Here is a 15,629-nt window from a genome sequence, read left to right on the forward strand (position 1 = left end):
TACGGGGCGGGGGGAACGCGGGTGGGTCCACGGGAGCCCAGCACTGCCTCCCAGGCCAGCCTTGCCAGGTGCGGACCCAGAGAAGGGGCGACTTCCTCCTCCTTTGCAAGACCCACTCACCCTCTCTTCCTCCTGCTTTCCCAAAGGCCTGGATCCTCATCCTTGCTCCCTCCAACCCCGAGGCACCGGGGCCCACGACCCCCGCCCCCCAAACCCCAGGCGGGGGGCGCCCAGAGAAGCCCGGCTGCCTCCATCCTCTCGGCCCCGCGCAGGCCCCGACCCCTTCATCTTCCCGCAGCTACGCCCCACCCGGGGCAAGGCCCTGCGCCACCGCCTGCGCCACCGCCTGCGCCACCGCCTGCCCCACCGCCACAGGTCCGGGCTAGTCTGGGGCGGGGACTGGGGAGCGCCCGGAAGTCGTGAGAAGGGCGGGGACGCAGACCATCTTTAAAGGCCCGCAGCCACCCCAAGGTGCCTCGACAGCCGCCGGCGGCCCCGGACGATCCGCAGCGGCACGCAGCACCCGGCTCCCGCGCCCGAGCTGCCGGGGCGCCATGGGCCGCTACCGCATCCGCGTGGCCACCGGGGCCTGGCTCTTCTCGGGGTCGCACAACAGCGTGCAGCTGTGGCTGGTCGGGGCGTGCGGGGAGGCGGAGCTGCAGCTGCAGCTGCGGCCGGCGCGGGGCCAGGTCAGCGGCCCGGGTCGGGGACCCCCGCCCTCGGTCCGGCCTGGGCTCGCGGCGGGAGGGCGGCGGGGTCGCGGGCGGCCGGCGGACGAGGGACACAGCGCGACCGCGCCGCCGGGGACTTGCGGGGGCGGGGAGAGGATCCGGAGCCAGGGCCCCGCCTGGCCCCCAGCCCCTCCTCCCTCCCGACCTGGTCCTCGCGGCCTCCACCGCTTCCCTAAGTGACCCCAGGGCCCGTGTCAGTGCGGGGGTCAGCGGTCCGGCCAGAGGCTGCTCAGAGCGTGCGGGCGCGGGGACAGCTCCGGGACGGACCGAGGTCGGGGACGTCGTGCCCCGCGCTCCCTCGTCCTCCCCAGGCCCCGCGGCTCAGGTGCCCGGAGCAGGGAACAGATGTCTCTGGAGGCCTTGGGCAGCGGAGGCTCCGCAAAGGCGCCCCCAACTCGAACTACAACGGCCTCTCCTGGGTCCCTGCTGCTAAGTGTCGCGGGTTGCGGTCCCCACAGGAGGAGGAATTTGATCGCGACGTTCCCAAGGACTTGGGGCCCCTGCAGTTCGTGAAGCTGCGCAAACACCACTCCCTGGTGGACGACGCGTGGTTCTGCGACCTCATCACAGTGCAGGGCCCGGGTGCCTGCGAGGAGGCCGCCTTCCCCTGCTACCGCTGGGTGCAGGGCCAGGGCGTGCTGAGCCTGCCCGAGGGCACCGGTGAGGGCTGGGGGGGGTGGGGGGCGGGGACGCGGGGGTGGCGACCGGGCAACCGCGGGTGGAGTGGGGGTCGGGGCTGGGGAAAGTGGGTGTTGGGCAGATGAGGACAAGACAGGGATCGGGGCAACGTTCTACAGTCCCGAAGTTACACCCAGGATAAAGGGCTCCAGGGAGCCTGGAAGGGAAGCACGGGATCTGCAGCCGCCCTCTTTCAAGGAGGGGACGGGCCTGGGGGTCACAGCGATGATGGAAAATGGGAGATCAAAGAGACTGGAAAGGAGATCTGTGGCCGCACAAGTGAGGGCGGGGACTGTAAGGGCTGCACGTGCAGCAGGAGATGGGGACCCCTGAGCAGGTGGCAGCGAAGGAGGAGGATGAGCGGTATGAGCCAGGAGCCGGAGAGCCGGTCTGGTTGGGAAAGCGTGAAAGACGACCGTGAGGGCCGGGGAGCACCCCAACAGCGGGGTGTGGACGAAGGAGGACAGACAATACAGAATTTGTTACCATGGGAAACAAGAGATGAATCCAGAGACAAACAAGGGCAAGGACAGTAAGGATGGAAATGTGGAAGATACGACTTTGACCCAAGCAAGTATGGGCACAGAGAAGAGCAGGAACACGTCCACAAGGATGGCCTCTGATGGGAAGTCTAAGGAAGGTGAGCCCAGGGAAAGACGGCAAACACAGCTGTTCCTCGGCAGCTTTTGAGGACAGTGGAAGGTGTAACAGGTGAGGTTCAAGACGTGAAATTAAGCGAAGCAATATGTGGTACAAATAGGTGTGGTCACATGGGTGAATAGGATTTTATCAGCTTAATGAAGGTGATTAATCCAACCACAGCTATTGATGGAATCGGATCAGGTAGGGAAAGACAAATTAGGGAACGAGAAAGGGTGACCAGTGGGGTTTTTGTCTCAAGGCAAGGGATGAGAGCTGAGCTGAGTGAAACCAGGAGTGCCAAGCTGGCAAAGGTGGGATGCGTGTGTCTGGGCAATCGATGGCGTGAGGCACAGCGAGAGCAAGAGAGCAGGACTGAGCACTCGGGCTCTGAGCAGGAGAAGAAGGAAGAGGACACGCAGGGGAGAGCACAGGAGCACACAAAGCTGTGCGGTCAATCGTCTTAATGTCCCCCCAGCACGCCTGGCAGGAGACAATGCCCTGGACGTGTTCCAGAAGCATCGAGAGAACGAACTGAAGGAAAGACAAGAGCTGTACTGGTGAGCACTGGCCCGCGAGCCCCCCAACAGTCCCCCCTCGCCGACCTACACACCCTCCCTGAAGCCTGGTCCCCATCTCCTAGCTGGGACACCTGGAAGGAGGGGTTACCCCTGACCATAGCTGCCGGGTGTCAGGACGATCTGCCTCCAAACATGAGATTCCATGAGGACAAGAGGCTGGACTTCGAGTGGGCACTGAAGGCGGGGTGAGGAAAAGCCAGGGGCTCAGAGCGGATGAGGGCCGGGAGGTCCAAGGACGGTGGTGATGAGTGAGGCGCTGAGGGGTCAGCGACTGGGTCACGCCTCCACGCTTGTCCTAGAGCGCTAGAGATGGTCCTCAAACGTGTCTACACCCTCCTGAGCTCCTGGAATCGTCCGGAGGATTTTGATCAGATCTTCTGGGGCCAGAAGAGCGCCCTGGCTGGTCAGTGGTTCCCCCAGGTCCCTATACATTCCCGAGGGCCCCTCTGGACAACCCGACCTTCACACCCCAGAGTCCCCCACGACTCTTTCCCAGCTGAGGCCCTAGGAGGCCTGATCATCTCACGGCGGCCTCCAGAATGCAAAGCCAGGGTCTGGAGACAGGGCGCTTGTGTGCCAGAACCGCTGGGGGGGGGCCTGGAGGAGAGGGACCTCTGGGTGCTGGTAAATGCCCACTCCTACATTCCACCTGACCCCACAGAGAAGGTCCACCAGTGCTGGCGGGACGATGAGCTTTTTGGCTACCAGTTCCTCAACGGCGCCAACCCCATGCTGTTGAGACGCTCCACCTCTCTGCCCCGCCGGCTCGTGCTGCCCCCCGGGCTGGAGGCACTGGGGGCCCAGCTGGAGAGAGAGCTCCAGGTACTTCCTGCCACCCTGCGTGGTTCCCCTTGGCTGTGTGGGGAGGGACCAAAGATGAGTCAGGGGAAGGGAGGCTGTGGTCACCCACTGTGCCTGGCTGCAGAGTCCCGTGCTGGAAAAACCTACGGATGACAGAGCGCGTAGGGGAAACTCTGAGGAGCTCCCAGGATGCAGGGCAACGGGAGGAGTTCCCAGCGCCCAGATGGGGCCAGCGACATCAGCAGGGACAATGACATTCGCTGGCCGCTGTGTACTCCCAGCACCAGCATCCTGGGCAGGGCGAAAGGTGAAGAAGCGCCATCAGGGGTGGAGAGCGGGGAGGTCTCCTAGGTTCGGAAGAGAGAAGCCAGGTGTGAGCGCACGCAGGTGTGTGCTGGGTTCGGGGGCAGCAGTAGCGAGGGGCCCTGTGGGGGCTCCTCGGCAGGACAGGAGAGGTTTGGACAGGCAGTGAAAGAGCTCAGTTTGCTGGCGGGGGGGGACACAGGCAGCAGACCATGGAGGGATGATGGCGAGGGGTTCAGGACAGCTTCCGGGACCTGCCCGACAGACGGGACTCTACACAGGCCCGGTTCCGAACCCAGATCTGCTCCCGCACATGCTGTGCTGTTTGCTCACGTCTATAAAACGAGAGGCATTGGGCCAAATGCTCCAGTCCCGCCAAGAGGACCCTGGTACCGACATGGGATGAGGGCAAGAAGCTAGCTAAACGTGTCCCTCTTTGCCCTGGCCCTGGAGGCGTGCTTTCAGCTCTAACCATGGGCACATTCCTCCTCTCCCCAGAACGGTTCCCTGTTTGAGGCCGACTTCATCCTGCTGGATGGAATTCCAGCCAACGTGATCCGGGGCGAGAAGCAGTACCTGGCCGCCCCCCTCGTCCTGCTGCGGATGACACCCAATGGGAAGCTGCTGCCCGTGGTCATCCAGGTGAGGCGCCCTGGGCACCCCCCGCCCCACACCGCTCTCTGTTCGCCCCAACCTCTGCTCCCGGGGATCCAGCCCCGTGCTTCTTGGCTCCCAAACTCCATCACCATACAGTGAGACCTGTCTCCTATCACTCTGTTTGCTTGCAGTCTGCTTTCCCCTGACTCACCCAACTGGAAGTTCTTGTTCTGCTCAAGAGTTATAATGGCCTTTTGGAGTCTCACCCTGTACCCGCTGGTTCTCAAACTTTAGAGGGCATCGCAATCACCGAAGGGCTCATTAGCATATGTGGCTGGGTCCCACCGCCAGACTTTCTGATTCATAGGTCTGGGGTGGGGACTGAGCATGTGCATTCCTAGCAAGCCCCAAAGCGGTGCTGCTGCTGGCTTGGGAACACATTTGGAGAAACACTCTAACCCCCCTGGAGCCTCGGACTCCAAACACCCACCTTCTGATGAATACCCTTTCGCCCACGGCTCTCAGCAGTTACAAGTACTGTCCCGTCTCACCCGTCCAGCTTCCGTCTCCCACTGCCCACCCTTGCTTGGACCCCGTCCTATTTCTCCCAGCCACCTGCAGCATCTCCTCCCTGGAGCCCCCGCTCTGACACTCCTGCCTTCGGCCCCTCCATCAGGGCGCTGGCGAGAGGCAGGGTGGAAGAAGGCCTCAGTTCTCCTCCTGGATTGTAACCTCCCGGGGAGCAACAGTCTTCCTCACCCATCTGCTGTCCCCCGCACCCCCGAATGCTGAGCAGAAGGTCACACGTAAAGCAGAAGTTCAGTAACGGCTTGATTTCATGTTTGCAGATCCAGCCTCCCAGCCCCAGCACCCCCACCCCCCAGCTGTTCCTGCCCTCAGATCCCCCATTCGCCTGGCTCCTGGCAAAGGTCTGGGTCCGAAATGCCGACTTTCAACTGCACCAGCTCCAGTATCATCTGCTGAACACTCACCTGGTGGCCGAGGTCATTGCTGTGGCCACCATGAGGTGCCTCCCGGGGCTGCACCCTGTCTTCAAGGTACATGCTCTACCCTCCATGTCCCCGTTCAGACCCCAGGGAGAGAGGAAAGAGCCCAAGAGCGAATGATATGGCAACAGCAAAAAATGTTTCTATCAGTTTGTGAAAGCAGGAGGGGGAGTCGAGAAGGAAGACTGTCTACCCCCGAAACTTGTATCTTCATTCAGTTGAGTCATTTAGCGTTCCTTCAGGACATCTTCCTGAAGGAGCCCTCTGAAATTCTCAGAGAGCTGCCGACCTGGCAAACGGCGTGGAGTCCAGCGGGAATGTTGTTAGTGAGACAACAGCCTTGTTCCTGCCTTAGGAGCTTCTCTACGTAGCCAGGAGGGCAAGTGATACTCCTGAGAAACATCCAGGGACCAGTATCTGGAGCTAGAAATCACAACACAAACACCATAGACCTGACGGAGAATGTTCTACCCCAACCGAGGAGTTTGCCAAGTAGGAACAGATCAAAAGGCAAGGGGAACAACCCAGCAGGCTACTTAGACCTGCCTGGGAGACAGGTGCAGAAAGACATGCCTCGGCAAGGTGGTGATTTGGATGAAAAGGAAAAAGAAATCAAAGACTTGGTTGGGAGGGTGGGGAGGGGGCGACAGCAGCTGCAGCGTGCCCGGTATCAGATCGGAGAAAGAAGGGCCAGAGGTCCACGGGGTGGGAGTGTTGTCATGACCGAGAAATATTGAAATTTGGTAAAAGAGTGAGGGTGTATCCATTGCTCGGCAGAAGGCAGCAAAATAAGACTTGTAGTTGCGTACAAACGTTCTCAACGTCTCGACGACACTTCGGGTAGAGGGACGCGGCAGAGAAGGGACAAACAGCACACTCGGGAGGAGAGCCAGGCCGGAGGCAAAGACGAGGGCTTCCGTCTCAGGTGCAAGGAGTTGAAATGTTGGCAAGATATGCACGTGAGTTTCAGCTGGGGGGTTTCAGCTGGAGGCTTCCCGACCCCCCCCCCCAGCCTGGCCACTAGGAGCTGTGGCTTCTCTGAGTCGAGGACAACACAGACCAGATGGAGACCAGCGTGTGCCACAGAATCGTGGATCCTATAGCTCTCGGGGCGCTCCCGCATCACCATCTTTTGCTCTTCGGGAATAGGCTGGGCTTCTATCCGTGCTCACGCTCCCCCGTCATCAGGTCAGCCCTGTCCCCGCCTCTGTCAACTTGGTCCCGTGGCGGATGGCTGGGCTGTTAGCAGTCCTATGGAGAGCGAAGCCTGCTGCATCACAAAGGCTCCGCGCGCAGGCAGGCTCTGGATTCGGATGCTGGGGAGCGAATGTGGAATCCTGACCTCCTCCCAGATGCACGCTCAGGGCCCTCTTCTCTAAATGGGGACAACGGGAGCTCCACGGTGGGGTCGTGAAAGGACAGAACGGCAAAGCATGACAGCGTGACAGCAGCTAAAAGCTACAAGCTCCTTAGTTCTTGCAGTGACTATTCCCGTTTTTAGGGGTTGTTTGTGCTCAGGAATCTGCTCTGCTCCCGTGGCCTCAGCTTTCTAGGACACTCGGCGTCTTTCGGGGACTTTCTGAAAAGTTTCAGACCGATGGGAGCTGCCTTCATATCCTGACCCCAGAGGCACCACCCGGGTCCTTCCCCGTGCGCAGCACCTACACCTCAGATAAATACCAACACCGCACAACACCTGGACGTACACTGGGTGCAAACGAGACAGAACAGTGTGAGGTCAAAGAAGCGCCTGTGAGGATCAGATGGCCTTCTTTAATAGCTAAGAAGAGGCTATTTGTTAAAGCTATTAAAACTAGAGGCACCTAACCGCCCAGCGGGGGGGGGCAGGTCTGACAACAGCCCCTCCCTCTGCTGTGTCGGCAGGCGGCTCGGTAGGGCCCCTCTGGGGACTCACGGCACCCACCCCCAAAAGGCACCTCGCACCCCCACCCCCACAGGGAAGCGGCCAGAGGATGGACGTGGGGCTTTGCTAGGGAGCAGAGAGGCTGGTTTCAGCTGTGAGGATGTGAAGGACAGAAGCACAAAAGTAGATAAAAAGGGGCTGATTCGACACCAACCCTCGAGGTGGGAATAAAGATCAATGGTAACAGGTCCAGAATGAGGGGCTCCGTGGGTGCTCGACGGTCTGCGCACTGCGGCCCCCAAGATGGGAGACCCCGTCATGACCCCCAGTCGACAGATGAGGTGAGAGATGGGAGATGACACAGATTAATACTCGGAGGGTCCGTGACCCTGGACGAGCTCCAAAGTGAGTGCTGAAGTACTGACTGAAACGCGGGTCGGTCTGGCGCCAGAGCCTGCCACGCTGGGCAGTAAGAGGCAGGAGAGGGAGTGATGGCAGTGACTGGAGCTGCAGCAGACCGGCCTGGCCAGGCGGGGGCAGCAAGGAAAGCCCCCTGAGGGGAGAGGGCCGCCAGGCTGGGCGCCACGCCCCGTGACGAAGGACCACGTGGCCTCCATAACCACCCCCCCAACCTCCTCCACCCCAGCTCCTGATCCCGCACATCCGCTACACCATGGAGATCAACACCCGGGCCAGATCCCAGCTCATCTCAGAAGGAGGAATATTTGACAAGGTGAGGCGGTAATAGGGCGCTGCGGGGCGGGGCTGCTCATCACCCAGCTCTCCGTGACCTCCTGCCACTTTCAGGCTCCCAGAGCGACCTGGGGGAATGTCCTGGCCCTTAAACCCATGAGCCTGTCCCTTCCCACCCATGTCTGGAAATATGCAACCCCACCTCTGGGCCCCTTACACTCCGCTCCGTCCTGTCCCTCACGGCCTCTCATCTCTGTCGTGGCAGGCGGTGAGCACCGGCGGAGGGGGCCACGTGCAGTTGCTGCGTCGGGCCATGGCTCAGCTGACCTACCGCTCCCTCTGTCCTCCCGACGACCTGGCTGACCGTGGCCTGCTGGGAATCCCAAGTGCCCTCTACGCGCATGATGCTTTACGGCTCTGGGGGATCACTGCCCGGTGGGTGAGGGTGACAGATGACGAAGGGAGCCTCGCCGGGGCGGGGGAGAGCGGGGCTCCGGCCTGAGGTCAGCATGGGGCCAGACCCCACATGGAACCAAGAAGGGCCAGACAGGAGGAGCAGGAGCTCAACCCTGGGGCGACAAGGGAGAGCAGGCGGCACTGGGGAAGGGTCTGAAGATGGGCAGACTGAGACCGGAAGGGCGGGTAGGTAAAGCTGTGGGTGGGCAAACCACGGGGTCTGGCGGGGTCAGGGAGCTTGTCAGGAAGCATGCCTTTCAGCCATGGGTCCGGAATTCCTAAAACGAATTCTTAAACTGTTTCCTTCCTTTCTAAACTAGTGTTTAGAAAGAGCTAGGGAATGTCCCCAGAGACCAGTCTCGTAAGATCTGTCCCCAGACACAGTGGGAGTCAGCCGGGCAGAGGCCCGGGAGAGGAGCAGAGGTTCTTCTCTCAGGAAGCTCACCCCCTTCCCCCTCTGGGCAGGTACGTGGAGGGCATCGTCCACCTCTTCTACCACAGGGATGACATCGTGAGAGGGGACCCGGAGCTGCAGGCCTGGTGTCGGGAGATCACTGAGGTGGGGCTGTGCCAGGCCCAGGACCGAGGTAGGATCCCTCCCCGGGGATGGGAGCCCCTTCTCGGTCCTGCCCCTCTAGGTTCAGGACCCCAACCCCTCATCACACCCCCCTCTTCAGCCACGCAGGAAGCATCTGAATCCCATTCCCACCTCCTAAGACTCAAGGCAATTCTAGATACCGGGGGGTTGCCCTCCTCAGAGACCCTGGCCACCAACCTCTACTGTCATCCCCGAGCCCCAGGCACAGATGGCCCTCGTCGGCCACAGCATGGAGCCCAGTAAGACCAGAACCACAGCCAGGGAGGGATCTGCCCAGGCCCTGCTGGGGCTCCTGTTCTCCTCATGGTTGTCTGTTTTCCCGCGTGAGGACAGAGATACACGGGAAGAGCTTCCTGCAAAGCCCATCATGTCCCACGCTGCTCTCCCTCCCTGCCCCTCCTGCATGCTACTGTCCAGCACACACACACCGTTCTGGGTCCCACGCTGCCCAGTCACGTCCCGTGCAAACTCAGCACCGTACATGCTCTGGCACCAACTGGAACCCTGTGCACGGCCCCTCGGGGCCACATTTCTGGGGCCAGTCCGGCCTCCCCTCCCCTCGGCTAGGATCTAGCCACCACATGGAGCACCCCCGCCTGCATTCTAACCTCTGGGGAAGGAACAGCCTTTCTCGAGCCCTTGCTAGGTTTGTCCTCCCCTCTCCGGCACACACGGGCCAGCAGGGACGGCTTTAGATCCTTCCAGGGGTACTGCCCCTCACACGTCACGCTGCACCTCTGCCTCCGCGGGGTAACTCCAGACGTTTACTGGGGGGAGCCACTAACGGCCAGGCCCCAGGGACGCGGCCAGCAACAAACCAACACCTGCACTCACCCTTCCGGGCCCAAACTTTGTCTTGGAGACCTCAGCACTGTCCCTCAGGTCCCCCAGGCCCCCGGAAGATCCTTCTTCCTCTCCCTCCCTGCTCCTCTTCTCCCCAACCACTCTCTATATTTGGAAAACAAAAATAAACACTCACATGTCAGCTTTAATCTCCACCAACTGCCTCTCATCCTCTCTTCCTCCACCCGCCTCGGTTCTCATCGCGCACTTTGCCTAATTTTCCCAACAGCCTTTTTAGAGGAAATGTGCTAAAATTAAAAATAGCTTGCGAGTGGCAGTCAGGAACCCGAGTTCAAGGTCACCTCTGCCTTTTCCCGACTATGCAATCCTGACAAGCGGTTTTATCTCTCTGGGCTTTGATTTTTTTTTTTTTAATCTACAGAAACGGGGTGATTATATTTGTTCCTCTTAACCGACAGGATCAGTGGCTCTGAGGCACCACCTCCACTGTAGAATCAGGGGCCCGAGATAACGTTTGTGGAAAGCCTCTCTCGGCTGTGATACTATAAACACCCGACCTCTCCCGTTCCTCATTTTATAACTCAGGCATTTACAATCCCCTGTTCGGGAATAGGAGGAAGCGTCTCTAAATTCTTAACCGCTTTTTGAGGCAGAAGATATTCGATCACTCAGACCTTTTCAGCCCCCGACCCTTCCATAATGACAGTAATTATTATTTACCAAGTATTTGTTATGGACCAGGTGATTTCAATACATCATCTCGTTTATAAGGTAGGAATCACCCACATTTTACAGGCGAAGAAATGGAAGTTCAGAGAGGTTAAGTAATCAGCCTAAGACACCCAGATTATAGTGCTTGAACCTGAATTGAAACCCAGGTCTAATGCAAATACATTTGAACAAATAAACAAATGAACAGACACCCATCAATGCCAAAATACAGTTGATCCTCCAACAGTGGGGGGGGGCGGGGGAGGAGGTGTTTAGGGGCACCAACCCTTCCCCCCACACACCGAGCAGTCAAAAATCTGCGCATAGCTTTTGACTCCCCAAAAACTTAACTACTAAGAGCCTACTGTTGACCAGAAACCTTCCCAATAACGTAATCAATTCACCCCTATCTTGTGTGCCATATGCATTATAAACTATATTCTTTTTTTTTTTTAAGATTTTATTTATTTATTTGAGAGAGAGAGAATGAGATAGAGAGAGCATGAGAGGGGGGAGGGTCAGAGGGAGAAGCAGACTCCCCGCCGAGCAGGGAGCCCGATGCGGGACTCGATCCCGGGACTCCAGGATCATGACCTGAGCCGAAGGCAGTCGCTTAACCAACTGAGCCACCCAGGCGCCCTCATTATAAACTATATTCTAACAGTAAAATGAACTAGATAAAATATGAAAAAAATTATAAGGAAGAGAAAATACATTTAGGTACCACACCGTAAGAAATCCACACCTAAATGGACCCATGCAGTGCGAACCTGACTAGCATAGACATCCCAAGACATCCACCTTCGTATCTCTCCTCTCACGCCGGAGCCCCTAAATCCTGTTCCTCTCTGCCAGGTTTCCCCATCTCCTTCCAGTCCCGGAAGCAACTCTGCCATTTCCTTACCATGTGTGTCTTCACATGCACTGCTCAGCACGGGGCCATCAACCAGGGCCAGGTATGACAGCCGAAAGCCCAGGTCCCTGGAGGCAAGTGTATGGACCTTGGGATGCCTAAGGGAAAGACAGGGGTTCAAAGCATAAGTATCAGGATCCTAGGGTTGCAGTTTCTTCCCCCAGCTGGACTGGTATGCCTGGGTCCCTAATGCCCCATGCACAATGCGGATGCCCCCACCCACCACCAAGGAAGATGTAACAATGACCACGGTGATGGGCTCACTACCTGATGTCCGACAGGCCTGTCTTCAAATGACCATCACATGGCATCTGGGGCGCCGCCAGCCAGACATGGTAAGAGGGGACTCTGGGAAAAGGGAAAAATTACAGTTGGAAGGGCAACATCGGAGTGAGGGGCTAGGCGCTCCAGGCTTCTGCCTCTGGACTAGAAACTGATGGATCCTTTGTCCTTTCCTAGGTGCCTCTGGGGCATCACAAAGAAAAATATTTCTCAAGCCCCAAGGCCAAGGCTGTATTAAACCAATTCCAAACGGATTTGGAAAGCCTGGAAAGAGAGATTACAGCCCGGAATGAGCAACTCGACCTGCCCTATGACTACCTGAAGCCCAGCCACATAGAGAACAGTGTCACCATCTGAGGCCTGCGGCACCCCCACCTGCAAGACTTAGATCAGCTCCAGTACTAACATTTCCATCTTGAATGTCATGGTTTCCAAAGGCTCTGCTGCTAAAGCTCTATTTTCTCCCCCAACCAAATCCCCTACGTCAGTATCCCACTCGCCCAGGGGGTGGGCAGCAAACCTTTCCTGTAAAGGGCCAGGTAATAAATATTTTAGGCTTTGTAGGCTGCACGGTCTCTGTCACAACTACTTTAACTTCCCCGACAGGGCACAAAAGCAGCCACAGACGATATGTAAGTGAATGAGTGTGACCGTGTTCCCGTAAAACTTATGAGCAGTGAAACAGGAACTGCACGGGTCACAAAATACTCTCCTTTTGCGTTGGTCAACGGTTTAAAAATGCAAAGAGAATCTGTGCTTTGCTAGAGGGACAGGCATAGGCTGTGGGCTGGATTTGACCATCAGGAGCAGTATTCGCACCAGGCTACCCCGCACTAGCCTGAGGCACTGACCCTACTTGCCAAACATCCAGAGAATGCTCTGAGGTGGGACCGGGAAGATTAATTGCCTAAATCAACTACCTCAACTAATTATCCCTTCCCAGGAGCTAGACTTCCTGCACCGGTGGCCAACCTAAAACTTCCTGACTCAGCTTTGGCAACGTTCCCCCCACCCCATTCCCCTTATTCACACACCAACCCCAAAAGTAGTCCAGTGAGAATGGTGCTCCTGGGCAGAACGGAAACCTGCCATCCCAGGATGGCTTCCTTCCCCAGGCAGTCTCAAGCAAACGAGACATGAAATTCGTGTCCCAACCCCTTTCCCAGCCCCTGTAGTAGTTTCCTGGGGTCTATAGGTGTTTCTTTGGATCCAAGTTCTCTGTCACAACCTGTTTAAGAAGGATATGCATAAAATAAATGGGGGGGGGGAATGCCACAAAGTTAGGTTCATCGCTGACCGTGTCTCTGTGCGTGGTTCTGGGGTCTTGGGATTCAAACGGCCCCTCTCGATTATGCTGCGATCATTGTCCTCACCAGAACGTGTACAGCAAGCTCGGTGCAAAACCGTGTTCTTCAAACACCTATTTCCCTAAATAACTATTACAAAGCTGCCTCTCACCGGTGAAGTACACAAACTTTTTCTTTGCAGAGGGTGACCTCTTCGTACTTTTTTAAAAGTCTTGTGCCCTCCCTTATCCCAAGGACCTGTGACCGGTCCCCCCGGTTCACAACGGGGAGGCAAAGTGACATCCTTGGGTACTCACTCCTCTCGCCGACACAGTTAGCAAGGCCGCTCACCCTCACAACTTGTTCACACTGGGTCGGCCCCCCTCCCACCCCGCCCCCCCCGCCCCGCATTCTTCCCGGATTCGGCCTCCAAAACGATTCAGCCTTCCACGTTTGGTAACAAATGTTACTTGACGAGGCACCCCCGGTGCTAGGGGCCCGTGGCGACTGCAAAGCGTCTGACCACCGCTGCGCGCTCGGCCTCGGGAAGGGGCTCCTCCTCTCCCTGGGTCGGGGAGTCTCTGTTGCAAGCAGGCAGGAAAAGACAGGAGGCCGGGGCGTGCTTCCTCGCCGGACATCCGCATGTCTCACTTACCAGGCCCCCATCACAGGCCACCACCCGAAACTAAGGCATCGGAGGGGCAGGGCGCTAGCTCCGACCCTCCGCACCTAGGAGCCCACCGCCAGGGTCACCAGAAGGCCGCCACACCTCCGCCCTCCCTAGGCCCGGCTACTGCGGGTTCCTCGTCACCTGACTCGCCCGGTCCGCTCACGTGACGTGCTGGATCCTTCCATTCCGGCCCGGGGGGGGGGACAAGAAACGGGAGGGGGTGCTCCTGCAATACCGCGCCCCAGCTACATGGGCTCTAAGGGGCTCCTGAGGGGCTGCTGCGGCCCCCCCATCGCCTGCCCCCGCCGGAGATCCGGGAGGACCCGGGGGCGCCCCGCCGTCTCCGCCCTGCGCCTCCCCCCCCCCGGCGCTATGGTTGGGGCCGGAGGCCACGCCCCCTTGGCGGCGCCCCCGGCGGCCGGTTCTCCGCGGCGCGAGCCCCCAAGTCCAGCTCGCTCGCCCCGGGCGCATCCGGGCCTCCCTCTGGCCGCCTTCCCGCTCGGTCGGCCCGCAGCGAGGCGATCCCCGACCCCCTCCTTCATGGCGTCGCTTCTGTGCTGTGGGCCCAAGCTGGCCGCCTGCGGCATCGTCCTCAGTGCCTGGGGAGTGATCATGTTGGTGAGGGGGCCGCCCGCCGACGGCCGGACAGGGCCCGAGGGGCCCCGGTGTTGAGGGCTGCGAGGCTGGGAGGCTGCGGGCCTGAGAAACTAGCAGCAGGCAGGCCGGAGGGGGTGGCCGATGAGCCGCTGGAGAACGAGACAACGGAGATGGAGAAATGGGGAACTCGAGCGGGGCGGGGGCGGGTGGGCAGCTGGGGCTGGGAACGGGAGCCGCGGCTGGTAAATCTGGAGAGCCCTCGAGGTAGGGGGGAGAAGAGCTGGGTCCTCGAGAGGTGCCTGTGCTGCGTGGAGGGCAGTGGGGAAAGGGAGCGCTTGTTCCCGAAGTGGGCAGCTGGGGCCTGTTTCCCCAGGACGACCCGCCCCACTCCAGGAAGAAATCCTCGGAAGGGCTGATTTCCCCTGCCCCCTTCCTCCCTGCCCCGTGATAATGACGCCCCTGGAGAGGAGGATAATCTAGCTTGCTCGCTGTTCGTGCCCTTGCACCACCAGCTCACGCCCTAATCCTGGTGACTGAGTCCGAATCCAGCGGCAGCCTCCCCAACCCCAGCTCGTTCCGGTAGCTCCCAGACCCAGACGTTGTGGCCGCAGGAGACGTGGCAGGGGCTTAGGGAGGGATCAGGTTGGTGCCCGGGTTCAGCAAGCCTGTCCGTTGCCTCTTTTCAGATAATGCTCGGAATCTTTTTCAACGTCCATTCCGCCGTGCTCATCGAGGACGTTCCTTTCACCGAGAAAGATTTTGAGTAAGTAGTCAGGTGGGAGAGGCGGGGCTGGGGGCAGGTGGGGGGCGGCTGGGGCTGTGAATTGGCGGCGGGGGAACTGCGGGTGGCGGGAGGCTTGGGCCCCGAGGCTAGAGAACTGAGTGCCGGGAGCTCCTCCCCTTAGCGGCCCTCCTAAGCCCACCAGCCCAGGTGTGGCTTCTTCGGTATTTTACCCGACTGCCCTGTGCCGCCGGGGGGGTGCGATCCTAGGACTCGCCCCATAGGGTTGGGAAAGCTTGAATAATACGCGTAAAAGCGCCTAGGATGGCGCCTGGCACGCAGCGCCCAGGAAACGTTGGCCGCTGGGAATGCTTCTGACACTTGTTTACCGAATCCCCACCCCCAGGAAGGACCCTCAGAAAATATATGAACTTTACGAGCGAGTCAGCTACAACTGTTTCATCGCCGCGGGCCTTTACCTCCTCCTCGGAGGCTTCTCGTTCTGCCAAGTTCGGCTCAATAAGCGCAAGGAATACATGGTGCGCTAGCGCACCGTCGCGTCCCCCCGGACCGGCCCCCTCCTCTCTCCAGAGGCCGTCCCCACCCGCGTCCGCACGCCGGCGCCCTCGGCGGGCCTGAAGCCCTGGCTGGCCGTCCCCTGCCCCTCCACAATAAAGAGAAGCTGCGCCCCTGAGCC

General features: G+C 59.4%; 2 protein-coding genes across 3 annotated transcripts; both read left to right on the forward strand.

Moving 5' to 3' along the window:
• The first annotated feature begins 474 nt into the window (after nucleotides 1-474).
• On the forward strand, nucleotides 475-12,346 carry ALOX12 (arachidonate 12-lipoxygenase, 12S type). 2 transcript variants are annotated; one of them, XM_034989416.1, is made up of 14 exons: nucleotides 475-689; nucleotides 1,190-1,391; nucleotides 2,527-2,608; nucleotides 2,692-2,814; nucleotides 2,929-3,032; nucleotides 3,291-3,451; nucleotides 4,232-4,375; nucleotides 5,179-5,388; nucleotides 7,848-7,934; nucleotides 8,160-8,329; nucleotides 8,816-8,937; nucleotides 11,319-11,419; nucleotides 11,541-11,711; nucleotides 11,836-12,346. In XM_034989416.1, the coding sequence occupies exons 1-14, from the start codon at nucleotides 555-557 to the stop codon at nucleotides 12,013-12,015; spliced, it is 1,992 nt and encodes a 663-aa protein (XP_034845307.1). In that variant the 5' UTR covers nucleotides 475-554; the 3' UTR covers nucleotides 12,016-12,346. The 2 variants fall into 2 exon arrangements, with proteins under 2 accessions (XP_034845307.1, XP_034845308.1); XM_034989417.1 differs by having other exon boundaries at nucleotides 11,658-11,711; nucleotides 11,836-12,217.
• Nucleotides 12,347-13,991: 1,645 nt separating this feature from the next.
• Nucleotides 13,992-15,626, forward strand: RNASEK (ribonuclease K). The gene is made up of 3 exons (XM_034989422.1): nucleotides 13,992-14,232; nucleotides 14,898-14,974; nucleotides 15,339-15,626. The coding sequence occupies exons 1-3, from the start codon at nucleotides 14,155-14,157 to the stop codon at nucleotides 15,478-15,480; spliced, it is 297 nt and encodes a 98-aa protein (XP_034845313.1). The 5' UTR covers nucleotides 13,992-14,154; the 3' UTR covers nucleotides 15,481-15,626.
• The last annotated feature ends 3 nt before the right edge of the window (nucleotides 15,627-15,629 follow it).

Source organism: Mirounga leonina, unplaced genomic scaffold (assembly GCF_011800145.1).
Source record: "Mirounga leonina isolate KUSES-001 unplaced genomic scaffold, KU_Mleo_1.0 Mir_488, whole genome shotgun sequence".
In the NCBI taxonomy this organism is placed as follows: domain Eukaryota; kingdom Metazoa; phylum Chordata; class Mammalia; order Carnivora; family Phocidae; genus Mirounga; species Mirounga leonina.